This window comes from Colletotrichum paranaense, assembly GCF_030867605.1.
Source record: "Colletotrichum paranaense strain IMI 384185 chromosome Unknown Scaffold_10.1, whole genome shotgun sequence".
Classification (NCBI taxonomy): Eukaryota; Fungi; Ascomycota; class Sordariomycetes; order Glomerellales; family Glomerellaceae; genus Colletotrichum; species Colletotrichum paranaense.
Genome location: NW_026848968.1, coordinates 1,820,916 through 1,837,954, shown reverse-complemented (window position 1 = coordinate 1,837,954; position 17,039 = coordinate 1,820,916). Strand labels below are relative to the sequence as shown.

General features: G+C 33.8%; 4 protein-coding genes across 4 annotated transcripts; 1 reads left to right on the top strand and 3 right to left on the bottom strand.

Annotated features, from left to right (window-relative positions):
- Positions 1 to 1,151: 1,151 nt before the first annotated feature.
- CPAR01_12310 (uncharacterized protein) lies at positions 1,152 to 1,847 on the bottom strand (the record flags this gene model as incomplete). The annotated part of the gene is made up of 3 exons (XM_060496567.1): positions 1,152 to 1,640; positions 1,701 to 1,706; positions 1,782 to 1,847. The coding sequence occupies 3 exons, from the start codon at positions 1,845 to 1,847 to the stop codon at positions 1,152 to 1,154; spliced, it is 561 nt and encodes a 186-aa protein (XP_060345352.1).
- A 10,218-nt stretch (positions 1,848 to 12,065) lies between these two features.
- CPAR01_12309 (riboflavin transporter MCH5) lies at positions 12,066 to 12,984 on the bottom strand (the record flags this gene model as incomplete). The annotated part of the gene is made up of 2 exons (XM_060496566.1): positions 12,066 to 12,098; positions 12,145 to 12,984. The coding sequence occupies 2 exons, from the start codon at positions 12,982 to 12,984 to the stop codon at positions 12,066 to 12,068; spliced, it is 873 nt and encodes a 290-aa protein (XP_060345351.1).
- A 1,328-nt stretch (positions 12,985 to 14,312) lies between these two features.
- Positions 14,313 to 15,288, bottom strand: CPAR01_12308 (uncharacterized protein; the record flags this gene model as incomplete). Its single annotated transcript, XM_060496565.1, has 3 exons — positions 14,313 to 14,423; positions 14,480 to 15,019; positions 15,100 to 15,288. 3 exons carry the CDS (start codon positions 15,286 to 15,288, stop codon positions 14,313 to 14,315), a joined length of 840 nt encoding a protein of 279 aa, XP_060345350.1.
- An 815-nt stretch (positions 15,289 to 16,103) lies between these two features.
- CPAR01_12307 (uncharacterized protein) lies at positions 16,104 to 16,572 on the top strand (the record flags this gene model as incomplete). Its single annotated transcript, XM_060496564.1, has 3 exons — positions 16,104 to 16,163; positions 16,222 to 16,470; positions 16,519 to 16,572. 3 exons carry the CDS (start codon positions 16,104 to 16,106, stop codon positions 16,570 to 16,572), a joined length of 363 nt encoding a protein of 120 aa, XP_060345349.1.
- Between the last annotated feature and the right edge of the window lie 467 nt (positions 16,573 to 17,039).

The following is a 17,039-nucleotide window of genomic DNA, read 5'->3' as shown; positions in this document are numbered from 1 at the left end:
CGTCGACTCGAGACCTCATACTTCAGATCTCGCGTCCCACATTAATCCCTCCCTTCTCTCTCTTTCTCACACGCGCTCACTTACTGACAAATATTGCATTTCAAATCCTTTTGCCACGGTAAATGAAGCAGCTATTCAACTTATTCAAGTGATATCTTGTCATCTTTTCCCTCGCATTGCACTACTGGTCGTGCCCTCGTAGCAGCTATCCTTAAATTTCTTAGCTCAATCTATGTACTTATGTGGTGATGCAGAATGTTTCTCTATCGATTGGCAAGGATCATGAGTATAAGATGCTTAGGGAAATTCTAATTGAGAGTGAAAGAGTTTACCAGCTTGAGCTGATCAATTGGAAGAGAAACCGATGAGTTGTCTGCCCCAGCTGAGCTAAAGAGATCTGGGACTGGTCCTATTTCTTTTCAAACACCTTGAACGATTATGTGCTGCAATACATCGAACTTTCCTTCTTTCGGAGTTCATTCTGAAGCGATCACCGAGACATGAGGTGATCTGACTCACGAGGGGACTTTATAAGCTAAACCACTACGCAGTCCGTTTTGGGGTCCGCCCGCGAGACAAACGAATGTATGAAGCTGTAATGTAACTTTGGCAGCTTTTATTAGCCCTTCTCCGAGCCTATTCAGAAGCCCTCGGACTGCCGTCCTTTCGAATAATTGGCACCGGAAGATGGTATAGATAAGACTGTTTGATTGCACAGTTCGAAGATTTATGAATCTGCACGGTAGTCAAGCCATAAAAACGGCCCTTCTACTTGTATACCACGTCAAGAGCAATCGTAGGCAAGTATAAAACTGCGTTCGATATCTTCTACTAACTTCTCGGCCGCGTTGATGCTTCATATGATATACCTACCTTGATCATAACAGTCAAATTATGGAAGGTAGTCAGACGTAGTTGGCAGGAAAACAGGAAAAGAAAGTTCTGTGTCATCACTGAGTATTGCTATAGACGGATGTGGTTGGCTTGAGAATAAGTGTGCTTCCGTCAACATCTGAATGCCGGTTGGAAATTATTGATGCTGGCATCTCAGCCATTATTTATTCACTGTTGACTCAAGACCTCAAAGTCTATGATGAATAGGTGCCACTAGTGAAAGAAAATGTCTGAGAACAACTGGCAGCCGGCGAGTCTCACGCGAGATCCCAGGTGATATCGTCCCAGCCAGCCGTGTGCTCAATTGAAACAGACTCCGGTGTATGCCCAGAAGCCTCACACAATCTGGCGACGACCTTACCAAACACAGAGTTTCGGAAATTAGACAAGAGATCCTCATCGGCGTCTTCCACGTCCAACTCGAAGTCATCAACATCCTCTAGTTCCAATTCTTGTCGAGCTGCTTGTATGGCAGCCTTGACACTGTCGTTTGCCACTTCAAGAAACTTGACGCGTTTTAAAGATGAAGCTCGTAAACCTCCCTTTTCCGTCCACAGCGCCATCAGAATTTGATTAAGGTGTAGTTTCGAGTTGGTCGTATCCTTGCCGTTATATGCCGTCTTGATCTCGAGTGTCTTTGGCTTCTTGATGATGACCCTAGTCACAGCGATTCGACCTCTCTCGTAACCATTGGTAAAGACGGAATATTCATTTCCATCTTCCGTGACATCGTACGCGCTATGGCCCTAAGCAGATAGTGAGTCTTATAGTAACTTCGAAGCTTCCACATCATCATGGTTGCATACCGCAAGCTGCAAAAGACAATTCGTAAGCACGGGTACTTTCCCCTAAGGTGTTCGTCATGTCTTAGGGAAGTTGACACTTACATTACAAAAAACAGGCCGAAGCACAACAGTCGCAAAAAGAAGGCTTGAGAGTGAGAAAAGCTTCATTACGGTAAAGCGGCTCCGCGAGAGTATTGGCAAAAAGATATCTCAAGCGAAGATAAACGTCAAGAAGGGGTCTCGGCGTATGAGTAGTTCAAGCTTGTTGTTACGCCGCGTAATAGAGGTATAATATACCTCCCGTCTAGTCCAGTCGATAACGGAGGCTTGAATGGGTGTGTTGAAATTTCAGCGATTATTGTATTGCAACATAACGCACTCTTCTGCGAGACACGAACCTTATTGCGTTAAGCGAAAGAAAGATTTATTTAAGGTTCTAAAGGGGCCCGTCTCGCTAATTAACCAGATGGACGAACCTGTTTCGACAAGGGAGAGAAAAAGCTTCGGATATTCGAGAGCAGGATTTTCAATTTCTATGCCAAAGCAAATGTTTAAACTTTCAGAACTTCTTTAGGCATTACCTTTACGTCATAATTTAACTTAGTTAAAGAATATTGAGTACGTGTTACGTCAGGACGTCTAGACCTAAATACTTTGTACCACTTGATCGACGATCATTTCCCATGAAACATATGAAGAGTACATTTAATCCTGAGAAATTTCAAACACCTTAACGTGGAAATCTTCTGCCTGAGCTTATTCACCCAGCGACTAGAATATTAACGAGTGGTTTTCTAGTGCATTTAATAAAGCTGAATTACCGACTTTAGGTAAAGTCGATGCCGATAAAAAGTCCTATATAGCTTGAGGCTAAGGCTTTAATAAGTTAATATCGGTCTTATTTAAAATCTTAACTTTAAAATATTTCGTTTTTTTAAAGGTTTTAAAATAATTAAGGATTTTAAAATGTTTATTAAATTAAATAAATCTTAATAAAAAGAGTTATATAGTAATATAAAACGTGGTTATAAACTTTATAAAAGGGAAAGTTAAAAAAGTAGAAAATTTAAAATAGAGATATTACGACCTAACACGCATAATAAGGCTAGGGCCCCGCCCTACGGGACTTACGGTAGCTACTATACTATATATATAAAAATACGAACTTAGGGTAACTCCTCTCGGGATAAAAGAACTATAAATAAGTTACGTAACTACGATTATATAATAAGATAAAGAACGGACGCCCATAAATAAATAAAATAGACAATTATAAATAAGTAGGACGAACGACCGTCTAGTAAATAGTTAAATAATAGTAAATAAGAATATTATAAAAAATATATTTAGGAACGAGACTTATATATAATATAAACTTAAGCTAGGCTTAAGGATAGACTTCTTATAGCTTCTTTAGTAATTAACTTAGTATTAGATCTTATAATCGCTTTTAACTATTTTTACTAAGAACCCTTTTTAATAAAACTATAATTAATTATTAAAGCCTTACTTATTTTATAACTTATAAATATAGCTTTAAAAAAGCTATTTATAACTATGATACTATTTATTTAGTATTCGTAGCCTTAACTTTTATTAATATACTTATTATAACTAGCTAGCCATAATATTTTAATTACTCCTATTTAGTAAGTTAACTTTATAAAACTTATTAAATAATAAAACGAACGACAATATTTTTTAAAACCCTAAGTACCCCTTTATCTAACTCTAAATAACCTATTAACTTAACTAGCGAGCTAGTTAGGGTCGAGGATAATAAGATACTTAATATTACTTACGACTCTAATAATAATATAGTTCTTAAAAAAGTAAATTATAAAAAAATATAACGTACTATTAAAAAAAGTAATAAGTAAAATAAAGAACTCGCAGAGCTCTTTAATAATAACTTTACTTAAATAGCTATAATTCTAGCTAAAAATAATAAAAATATTACCGCCCTTTAAAATATAGTTAACGAAGTTATAACTAACTTAAAAATTAAAAAAAAAAAAATAAACGACCTAAAATAAAAAGTTAAAACCCTCCGGGCCGCTACTAATATTATTAAGACTCTTATAGATAAGTAAAAAAAACTTAAACTTAATATACTTATTACTTTTAATAAAATTATTAAACGTCTTAAGGGATTTTTAATTTAAATTAGAACTTACTAAACGTTCTATATTACTAACTTCCGTAGTAAAACTAAACGAGTTATTTATGTAATAACCTTCCTTAGAGGACGAGCCTTAGAGTAGTTCGAGCTTTTTTAAAAAGAATTCCTTAGTAATAATAATTATTTACCCTATTATAAAGAGGAAACTACGAATATTTTTAGTAGTATAGTAGGATTCTAAAGCGCCCTCGAGTCCCTATTTTAAGACCCTAATAAAAAGCAATAAGCTAAAAAAGACCTAGCTAACTTTTAATAGACTAAGTCCGCTTTATATTACGTTACTAAGTTTAAGAGACTCGTAATACGACTCGATTTTACTAAAAAAACCTATATCTTTTCGTTTTATTAAGAACTAAAAGATAAAGTTAAGGACGAACTTAGTAAGATAGAAATACTAATAAAATTCCTATAGTATATCGAGCTCGTTATTAAAATTAATACCTAATTATATAAATAACGTAAAAAAAAGGGAGAGGTACGACGCCTTTAAACTAATTCTAGTAAAAAATACTAGAACTATAGTAAACTACTAAGTAACTACTAAAATAACCTAAAAAACTAATAGCGATAAAGTACGTTTTATAAATAGTACGGAGGACCTATAGACCTTAGCGTTACTAAATATAAAGAATTATAGTAAAAAAAAGACTTTAAATACTATAACTATAATAAGTTAGGATATATAGCTAGAGACTATTAATAACCTAAGCGTATTTAATACTAACCTATTTTAAAAAAGCGAGCTAATATTATAAATAAAGAAGTCCCCTATAAGTAACTCTTATAAATAGCTTATTATAACGATAGCTATTTTATTTATTAAGATAGTAAAAAATAAATAGAATAGTACCCAAAATAATTTAAAAATAAAAGATAATTTAGATATAATACTATACTATTTATTAAGACCTTAGTAGTAGTAATAAAAGAAAAAAAAATACCTACTTACCGACCCTATATTTTTAAAAAAAATAATATTAAATATATTATAATACTTTTTTAAATTTATAAAAATATAAAAAAGAAAGCTAAGATAGACCCCGTTATAAAAAACATACTTTACTTCCTTAAAGGACGAATTAAATAAAAACTCCTAGCTAGTATAAAGGAGCAACTCTTTAAATTTAAAAAAAGAGGACCTAATATAAAAAAAATTATAAATAGCCTCGTTTATATAGTATAGTAAAACTATATAAATTAGAAATAACCCGTCGAATCTAAAAGGGAACTCGATTCGGATAAATTCCTAACTAAGTCTATTTATATAATATAAAAAGTAGATAGTAATAAAAAATTTATTTATAAGATTAGAGAGTAGCTTAAAGACCTCTTATATAAAAATAAGATCAAAATAATTAAAAAACTAAACCTTAATTTTAGAATTATAAAAAAAAGAAAAATTAACTTTAACTTTAAAAAAAAAGAAAATTTTAAAATAGGAACTAGCTCTTTTTATTTTAATAAAGCAAAATTACCTTATAATTCGGACGAACTTCGTAATATCGCCCGACGACGTACTTAAATAGAAATTAATTATAGGGCCCTGCCTAGTATTAATAATATTAGTTTTAAAAAGGATAACGACGAACTATAGTATAAATATATTTACCTATTCGAGGATAACTAAACTATTTAGTTCTATAAAATTAAAGAACGTAAAAAGGTCGTAATAACCTCTTATATAGATAAAGACTATTTTCTACTTAACCCTAAAGACCCCTTTTATAAAGAATTATTTTAGGTAGAGTACCTAAATAATAAATACCTTTAGTACCTTATATATAAATAAAATAGCCGTTTTTACTTATAAAAGTACGATAGTAAACCTATCGGGGATATCTATATAAAAAACTAGCTACCTAATTAGATATTACTAAGCTTCGATAATAATAATAAAGTAATATTTAGCCTAGACCCCAGCTTTTCTATAAAGTATCTTAATAGCGAATATATAAAATAAGAAGATTATAAATACGACTAATATTAAATTTATTATATTAAAAAAGCTAAGGTATAGAAGGAATACTAAAAAAAATATAAATAAAAAAACTACTCAAAAAAATAGATAATAAAAAACTAAAAAAGCTAATTATAAAAGAACGATAAAAGGTAAAAATAAAAAAAAAGTTCTTATGTATAACTAGATAGCGTAACGACGTATATTTACGAGTTAATTTCGATATTTACGGACGAGGACTAAATATTATTATTAATAGTAGCGTATAAAAAACTTATATTTTACTAAGAATAATAAATAAACTTAACCTATTATAAGTATAAAAAAATAACCTATATTAATTATAAATAGTAAAAGGAGAACGAGTTAACTATAACTATAGATATATTAATTAGGAGACCGTATACCTCTTAATATATATTAATAATTAGTAAAAATAATTATAGTATAATATTATAGAGATTAGAGATATCGACGTTATCCTAGGAATCTTGTAATTATAAAAGCATAACCACAGATAGATTAGACTACTAGCTAGGTCCTTTAAAAAATTCTAGTTACTAAACGACTTAAAAAAAAAAAGGGTTTAAATAGATTTTTAATAACTCCTAAAAAATAAAAATAAATATAATATATAGCTTTTATTAAAATAGTAAAAAGCTCTAGGAAGTTCGTATATAGTACTAACGATTAAGGATCGTAACAATTCTAAACTATACTTAAAGAGTACTAGATATATATAAAATTATTTATAAAACCTAAAAAAATAGGATTACTAAAACATAGTAACTAGGATATAAAAATCGAATTTAAAAAAAGAGCGTAACCTAGGTTCTTTCTAATATACCTAATAAATTAAAAAAAATAAGAATACCTTAACGAATATATTAATAAAAAGCTTAAAAAGGGATATATTTAACTATCGAATTCTCTTATAAGATTCCCTTTATTCTTTATACTAAAAAAGGGCAGAAAATTAAGACTTATTATTAACTATAAGAGACTTAACGAAATTATAAAAAAGAATTATTACCCCTTACTATTTATTACTAAGCTTAAAGATCTACTTTACGGAGCTAACTAGTTTACTACTATAAATCTTAAGGAAGTATTTAACTAAATTTAAATTAAAAAAAGAGATAAGTAAAAAATAGCATTCCGAATTCGTAAAAAACTCTTTAAATACCTCGTTATACCCTTCGGACTCACTAATACTCTAATAACTTTTTAAATAATAGTTAATTACGTACTCCGGGAGTACGTTAATATCTTTATTATTATTTATATTAATAATATCCTTATCTTCTCCCCTAACCTTAAAATATATAAGAAGCATATTTACATAGTATTTTAGAAGCTCTAAGATACTAAACTATATACTAAACCCTCTAAGTATAAGTTCTACGTATAAAAAATAGACTTCCTTAAATACATTATTATACTAAGATAAATCTATATATAAGTATTAAAAATAAAAATAGTAAAGGACTAGCCTATACTATAAAACGTTAAGGACGTATAAGGATTTTTAAAATTCGTTAACTTTTACTAACAATTCCTTAAGGACTATATTAGTATAATTAGACCTCTTAATAACCTAATATAAAAAAATACCCCATTTATCTAGGACCCTAAGTATAAAGAAGTATTCGTTAAAGTTAAAAATATAGTCGTTTCTAAACTAGTTATTATAATCCCGGACCCCTAAAAACCTTTTAAAATCGAGACTAATACTTTAAACTTCGCTATAAGAACGGTCCTAGGACAACGGGACGAATAAAAAAAGCTTTATTTATATTACTTTTACTCTAAAGTATTTTATAAAATAGAATTAAATTAGTAAATTTACGATAAGGAACTAATAACTATTATTAAAGTATTTTAAGAATAGAGACTATAGTTATCTAAAATTAAGTATAAAATTATAGTTTATATAGACTATAAAAACTTTATAAACTTTATAATAAATAAGAATCTAAATAAACGATAAATTAAATAGAGCGAATTCCTATTTAAATATAACTTCCGAATTATCTATTAAAAAAGTTTAAAAAATAGTAGAGTAAACGCTCTTAATAAAAGACCTAATTACGAAGTTACGGTCCCTAAAAAAACATAAGTTATTCTTAAGTAAAAGAAAGATAGTAACCTTATACTAATTATAAAGCTTCTTATAATAACTAAAAAAATTAATACTAGCCCGACTAAAAAAATAACTCCTAAGCTTATTATAAAAATTTATAATATACCGGCACACGGTTACTAAGGAATTACTAAAATATAAAAATAAATTTACTAATATTATAACAAATTCGCTATACGTATTAAAATTATAGAAATAATTAAAGACTACGCGATCTATAAAAAAAGTAAAAATAGCCTATATAAACCCTATAACGAGCTATAACTGTTATAACTACTAATAAAAGCATAGTATTTAATTATATAGGACTTTATTATTAAACTACTAAAGTCTAAGGAACTATTTATTAAAGTATAGTACGATAATATCTTAGTTATAGTCGATCGACTTACTAAATTCGTATATTTTATTCCCTATAAAGAATTAAGTACTATAAAAGACCTAGTATATATATTTACTAAGGTTATACTTTCGAACTACGGTTTACTAAAAAAAATTATCTCTAATAAAAATAAGCTATTTATTTTAAAATTTTAGAAATCTCTAATTTCGTAACTTAGTATAGACTATAAACTATCGATATTATTTTATTTATAAACCGATAAATAAATAGAAAAGATTAACTAGATCCTTAAGATATACTTTTGTTATTATATAAACTACGACTAGGATAATTAAGTAGTACTCCTACTAATAGCCTAGTTCGTATATAATAATATAGTTAGTAAAAGTATAAAAAAATCCCTATTTTATTTTAATTATAAATTCTAGCTAACTGTATATAGAGAAGTATAATAAAAACTATAAGCTATAAAAGCTATAATAAATATAAGTAAACTTAAAGAGATTTATAAATAAGCCTTATTAGACCTCGAGTTCGTACGATAGTATATAAAAAAGAATATAAATAAATTAAAAATTAAAGGATTATCCTTAGAAAAGGGGGATAGTACTTATCTCTTTTATTATAATATTAAAATAAAATAACTAAGTAATAAATTAAACTATAAAAAACTTAGACCTTTCGAAATTATTAAAAAAGTCTTACTAATTAACTACGAATTAAGACTACTAGATACGATATAATACTATCCCGTCTTCTATATCTTATTACTCGAGCCTATACTAAGAGGTTTATATATAAAAAATTATATTATTATTAAACTAAACTAACTAGAATATAAAATTAAACGAATTATTAACTATAAAATAAAAAATAATAAGAAGGAATACCTTATTAAATAAAAAAACTATAAATATAAAAAGAATATATAGGAACTTATTACGAACCTCCGGAACTCCTAATAACTTCTTAAGGAGTACTAAAATTAAAATTAAACTTAGAACTCCTAACTATTATAGTATCTTAGTTAATAATCCTAAAAGTACTATTAGCCTATACTTTACGAGCTACTAAAGAAGTATTTTTAAAATCCTTAGAGAACTCCTCTAATATAATCCGATTCTTTTTAAATACTATTCGCTTCTAAAAACGAAAATGCTCTAACTTAGATAACGACTTATTTAACTTAGCCTAAGCTTATTAATAAGCCTTAGCCTTTTTTTATAACTCCGTAGCTCTCTCCTAAAACCGTAATTCTTTTACTTCTTCCTCGTAATTAAAACGATTAAATTCCGTTACTAACTAACTAACTATACTTAATTAGCTAAAACTTAATAAATAAAAATATAATACTTATAAATATAAATAGTATTAATAGAAGTATCGTATAAAATACCTAAATAATAATATATTTTATAAACTTTAAAATTAAAAAGAACTAAATAACGGACCCCCCGCGAGTAATAATTTAAATAAAGTATTATTTTTATACCCTTATTAGAAAAACGAATAATATATAATAATTTATAATAAAACATAGCTATTAAAGATTTCGATTTTTTAATTCGACTTAATATCGTATTAGCATATTTTAAAGAAATACTTAATAATTCTCTAACTTAGGAATAAACGACTTACTTATAAGCTTAAAGGACTAGACTTTTAAAAAGAGAAGTTAATATTATAACTTAATACGTATAATAAAGCTAGGGCCCCGCCCCACGGGACCTACGGTAGCTACTATACTATATATATAAAAATACGAACTTAGGGTAACTCCTCTCAGGATAGAAGAACTATAAATAAGTTACGTAACTACGATTATATAATAAAATAAAAAACGGACGTCCGTAGATAAATAGGACAGATAATTATAAATAAATAGGACGGACGACCGTCTAGTAAATAGTTAAATAATAGTAAATAAGAATATTATAAAGGATATATTTAGGAATAAGACTTATATATAATATAGACTTAAGCTAGGCTTAAGGATAGACTTCTTATAGCTTCTTTAGTAATTAACTTAATATTAGATCTTACGATCGCTTTTAGCTATCTTTATTAAGAACCCTTTTTAATAAAACTATAATTAATTACTAAAGCTTTACTTATTTTATAATTTATAAATATAGCTTTAAAAAAGCTATTTATAACTACGATACTATTTACTTAGTACTCGTAGCCTTAACTTCTATTAATATACTTACTACGACTAGCTAGCCGTAATAAGAGATTAGTCTCTCGAGATAGTAAGAGTATTTATTAATATTATATATAATAGTTTTTTTTTCTTAGCTTTATAAGTATAAAAAATCGACCTTAATAAGATTACGTTTTTAAAAGAAATTATATAATATAGTTTTTTTTTTTAAATTATATAATATATATAATATATTTTAAATATATACTTAATATAATATAATAATTTTAATATAAAAACTACTACTTAATTTAAAATAAGTAGTTATAATAGTTAGTTATAATAATTTAAAGCGGCCTTCCTTAACTATAGAAGTTCTAAACTTTAATAGCGATATAGAGGTTTTTTTTAAAAAAGGGCTAAATAAGTTAATATTTACTACTCTTTTACTAATAGAGCGTAATATATTTAGTTTTTTTTAATATATAATATATAATACGGCCCTAATAAATTACTTTATTAAGGGGATAAAATTAATTTATAATTAATTATAAACTTTATAATAATTAAAAATCTCCCAAGTAACTAATAGAAATAAAATAAAAAAATCAATAAACTTTATTAAAAAAATTAAAAAAATTAAAACAAATCAAAAAAAATTGTTTATTAAAATAGAAAGAGTATTTAATAACATTATATATTATATTATACAAATAATATAAAGAACTACTTAAATAATTAGTAATAGTAAAAATTATAAATAAATAATAGAGTTATAAAGTCTTGTTTTAGTAAATATTATGAAAACTAAAATAAATAGTAAGTTGAATAATAATAAGTTAAAACTACCCGTATTTAATTAACGCTCTTTAAGATTCATATATTTTAAAAATTCTCAAAAGATAAAAAAATAACATGCCCTGTTTAAAATGTACTACGGTTTTAATTACTTAGACTTTTGCTAACCCCCAGCCTCCTTTAGCAATACGAGAGGCGACTAAGAATGATGTACCTAGAGCCAGACATAGCCCTCCAAATATAAACGCATAAATATACCGACCCTCACCGGCCTTGATTAGAAGTCCGGCCAGTGGAGGGCCGGTTAAGTTTGCGAAACTAACAATTGTGTAGACCATTCCCATCCTTGTGCCTGCTTTTTGAAGATCGGTTGTCAATGATGACAATGCTGCTGGGAAGAGACCCTGAACTGTAGCCCCAAAGATACCTGGAGGTGTAAAAAGAATGGTTAGTTTTGTCAAAGCGGGAATTGTTTGTCTGGAATCCTCAAAGAGTGGACACAGAAAGGAATGGGTGACTTACCATAAAACACAGCCCAAGTATACAAGGCAGTGGAACTCTGGATTGCTATCCAACAGAACAAAAGAGTTGTACAAATAGCCGCGGCCGGAATCACAACATTTAATGGCCCCAAATAGAGGTCTGCAAGTAAGCCAGGAATCACACGACCGATCGCGCCGACCCCATTCATAACCATAAGAATGTTGATCGAACTGTCATACGAAAATGAAAGCCTGTCGCGACTAAATGGACCAATGCTATATAGTCTGTTAGCTTCAGTGAGGTACAGGAGATGAAGCAGCTTCAGCTGTCTAACATACTAATAAAACGCAAAATAGACGCCCCAGAAGTTCTAAAGATATTAGTGATGCACGAAGATCAAATTAGGATCAACTTACAAAAAACATGCCAATCGTAAAGAGAAGATAGGCTTTCTCCGTAAAAGCGGAAAACTCAATCACCGAACCGGACCGCCTCGGTCGTATTCTGGATCGCATCGAGAAGTTGGCAATCAAGAGAGTGATGAGTTGGATCAGTGCCATGACACGCATTGTCCAACTGAATCCAATCATGGGTAAAAGCTGGCGTGCAATAATGGGATAAATCATCCCTCCAGTAGCTGAGCCACTGATAGCAACTCCGATAGCGAGGTTTCTGCGCCTGCTGAAGTATGTCGACAACACAGCTATAACAGGGCAAAACAAACCTCCCATGCCAAGTCCCACGCAAAGCCCTTGGGATAAGAATAGTTGCCAATACTGATTCGAGAACGATGCGGTCAGGCTTCCCAGTACCACCAGCGTAGATCCTGAGGCAAAGACTGCTCGAAAATATCCAGCATCGGTGAGACGCCCGGTAAATACACCAACGACGAAAAGAAAAAAGACTTGCATGGAACCAATCCAGCTAATTTCAGAAGCCGACCGAGAAAGATAATCTCGATAGAATGTTTGAAAAATGCCGAAAGAGTTGATTGTTCCCCAAGTATTGAAAACAACAAAATGGGCCATGAGAGCCTGTGTCCAGGCCTTGACGCCGCCGTCGGGGGGCGGTCCATCAAACTTGTTCTCATACCCAACGCAGAGGTGATCTCTTGCCAATTTCTTGGTGTCGGTTTCTTCGTCGGACGTATCAAATATGATGGATCGAGAAGGCCTAAGGCTTTGGTGGGTTGACTTGTCTTTCGGCTCGTTGTTTCCCGAGCCAGCCGTGACAAATACAGGACTGGTTTTAGCCATGTTGAGATGTGATAGGATGAATAACGAAACGAGACAGGAAAGTTTGGGGCCACTCAAAGAAAGCCCAATGAGATTGAAACCCTGAAAGCTTGACTGTTGCAATTCTATGACCAATATATAGCATCTTCTGAAGAATTCGCCAGACAGAATCCTCTAACACGCAAGATTACTAGTGTGAATTTCTTCGTATTCATCACCCTTACTCTTGCCGTAACAAACCGAAATGATTGCCCCATGTTCCGACAATCTTTTTCATCACCTTGTAATGTAATATTCCACATGCCCCTGTAGTTTGGCTCCTGAGGCGTGCGAGTTTTCCGGACGAAACCATTAGATAATGTGCTGATTAAAGGTTTCCCGCACAACTTACCCGGCATTCGGCGAACTTTCCCGCGGAAAGATAGTTCCCCATCTATGGACTGTCTCTAGCGTCCTATGGCGATGCTATTGGTACGTGACCTCAAAATGAAATGGGACTCAGACCAGCCTGCTTGCCGATCATGGTCCTACGATAAGCTCTGGGCGGTTGACATCGGCACAAGGCATTGCCGGTGTAATGCTGGTTCGATTCAAGTATGGGTCTGATGGCATTCGCAAAGATGCAGCGATGAACTACGTAGTAAGACCAGAGACTGCTCGACCTTGCTCCGCCCTCAGCTGACAATGTCACGATGCCGCGATCTTTCATCTAAGACTTGCGTCTTGATGAAATGAATGGCTTCAGATAAGACCGGGGCGATGTTATTTGTCTGCGTCTCGAGGAGGCCGGTATCATGAACGCATCGAGAGTGCCTAGATACTAGACGTCCGATAGTCTGCCTATGTTAGATACGAGAGTATGTAGAGCAAGATTTTCTCCCAGATAAACGTACCCCAGGCTTACTTACGCAGATTAGTTAGGGAAGTTGCGAGTAGCCACTTATCGCGATGGCGCAAGCCGTATAGAAGCCCCCTGCAAAATTCAATGCTGCTTACGCCATGTTGACTCCGACAACGGGCTCTTAAAAGCCCCCGATCATAAGTAGGTCATTTAGTCAAAGGGTAGGTGCGTTTATAGAAGCATTCCAGCCAAACAATGTTGGCACTAATTATAGTAGCTATCTACTAACAGCCAACAGAATTCAGTGTTTGTTACATTCAAATGAAAGTCGAAAGGCCCAGCCCGAACTTTTCGTGTATGTACATTGGACACGATCTATCAATCCCTCCCAGTATGTTTTTTGAGGCACCATGACGCAGACCACAGTGGAGGACGTCATTAGGTTGAGTGACTGCGACACAGACCAGTTCAGTGAACGTAACTCTTCCGAAAGACAGCACCAAAATGATTATCGGAAGTTGCCGCTACCATTACACCGGGACAATGGGATAGAGCTCTGCCTCTTGATGCAGGCAGTAATGGCACCACCGACCCAAGTAACGCCCTCGCAGGAGCCATTCTGCGATAGAGTAATTAGCCTCGGTCAATACTATTACAACGCAAGGATTCGCGCACCTCGTGGCTGTCAGCCATAAAAGTTCCAGTCTGTCGGAGGCTTCCAATGCAACCCTGGAAGGTGCGGCCGTATTTGCGGTTGGTCCAGGGGCGAGTGATAACGACACCAGTGTAACCATCATCAACGGTGCCTCGAATGAGGTAGCCCCGGCCCGTCGTCCAAGTACGCGAGTAGTTGATCCCAAAGCTAGTCTTGAGTCGGTCCTTGATGAGACCCAGATCAATGCCAGCAGAAACCTGGACACTGTTCGCAATGGAGTATGACTTGGGAATGGTAATGTCAATACCCTTACTGCCAGCACCGATGACAACAGGGGACATTTGGACATCCCAGTCAACAAAGCGCTGAGTGCGATCAACTACGGCCTGATAGTTGCTGTTGCAGTCACGTTTTTCAAGGGCGAGACCGGTGTGGTTCACGGATATCTCCGAGAACTCATCACCAGACCTAAGGAAATCATGATCAATGTCTGGAGTCTCGGCCTCAAGACCCTCGACCTTCAACAGGAGTTCCCAAGTGTTCTGGATGATGATGGCAGCCTCAAAACAAATTGAAAAGTCAGCATGGTAAATCAACGATTCGGATTGAGTTGCGTACTTCGAAAACTCGTTCCAAAAACGACAATTTCTCCGTTGCGAAGATTGCGATCTAGGGTATCGGTGATGTTAAGGGCACCATAATTGTTGTCAGCAATGGCGGTTGGCGCAGCGCTGACTGCGGCAGCAAATGCAGAGAGGAAGGCAATCCATATAGAAACCATCTTGAGGGAAACGACGGAGAAGTATTTCACGCGAGTAGATGAGGACATGAGGAGAGTTGGAAATAGCAAATGACTCTTTGTGGGATTATTCCGAGGCTTTATATATATTCTTGGAATGGTATGTATTCTTCTTCTTACCGACTCATGCAATACTCTCTGATCGACTGGTGAACTACTGGCAGCATTCTCATCATGATCGTTGAATCCACGGGAGCGCGGTTGTGCTCATCCGAACGTCTGTCACTAGTCAGGCATGGTCCCTGCAGGCCTAGTCCAACATATGGTTGCTAAGTGCCCTAACGGCCAGGTGGAGTTTTACCTACCCATGTGGCGTCAAGACGTGATGTCTCGTGTAATTACCGCTGGAGTGCTGTTCTCATACACAGGTGAATTACCTGCTTAATCGAGTTTAGCAATTTCCAGTACAACACGACTCAGCAGCCGTCACGAGAAGGAAACCGCAACCACTAAGCTTCTTTCTGATAGATCAAGCAACCATCTACACATCGATTCGTCTTGGGGACCAAATTCGTGGAGTTCAACGGCTGGATGAGCGAGTAATACTTTCACTAGACAGTATCTGATAGATTATAAACTCCCTGAGGCGGAAAGGGCATTTGACCATGATATACGATATTCCAACCTCATGATCTTTGGAGAGCCACCATCATTCACTCTCCCTCATCCTAGGATAACAGACCGCAGGGATACTTCAACCTGTGATTTTGCTGTTGTGCTGGAAAGAGATCAAATCACTCTCAGAGCAAATCTCTTCATCAAATTCTTCACTTGTGGTTAAACGAGTGTTCCCCTAGTCCATTACTCACTATTATCTTACTTCAATATCTTTTGCAAACGTCAAGATGCAAATCTCCACGTTTGCGACTTTTGCCGTTTTTGCCACGGTTTATGTACACACAGCCGTTAGGCGATTAATCATTCATGCCCCATCGCTAACTCGACTTCAGCGATTTTACAAAGATGCACAACGCAGCTGTCTGCGTTAAGAACAGGCAGCGTGGCAGCACCGGGAATGGGACTCCCTACGGCATCACTTACGGCTCATGGACGGAATACGAGATCGACACTGCGGGAACTCAGTGTGCCTGCAATTACTATAAAAATCGCAGCACCGGCAACAACCAATGGGACAAATGCCCCGACTGTCACTTCGATGGTCTTCAGTGCCTTTCCAATGCCTGGCATATCGGCGGAGACGAGGGATGTCATGTAACTTTTGGAATTGTGTCATTAAATCTGACCATCGGGCTTTCTTAGATAACCTACTACTGCGAGAAGAAGTGCGGTAGCCAGGGAGCCGAGGCGAACTAAAAATGTGGCAGAGGCGATTGGTTCGACAGCGCAGCCATGATGCTGTACTTGAATTCTGCTCTAGCCGCCAGAATGTGCTCTTGCTTGAGGGTAATTAGTCTAAAACCAGCATAGTAAACTACGACTACGAAACCGTGACTGCAATAATGAATGAACCTCTGTCTACACTAGACCTGTGACCTTGATTCTTGCTTGCTTCGTAATGATTGGCGTATTAAGGTTCGTACCAACGCACAGACCAACTTTTACTTGGCGTCATCGGGAGTTTAAAGTGGTGGGCAAAAAGGTGAAAAAAAAGAGGTAAAACTGAAACTTGCGGCTCAGAAGGCACGATGTATTGTTAAGGCATAGAGGCCTATTCCCTATGTAAACGACACCGTCTTCCTCTCCTAAGGTCACACCGGCTGCGAAAGCTGTACCTTGGTAATGTGTGTATGTGATATATGTAAACGCTGGTTCTTCAGAGT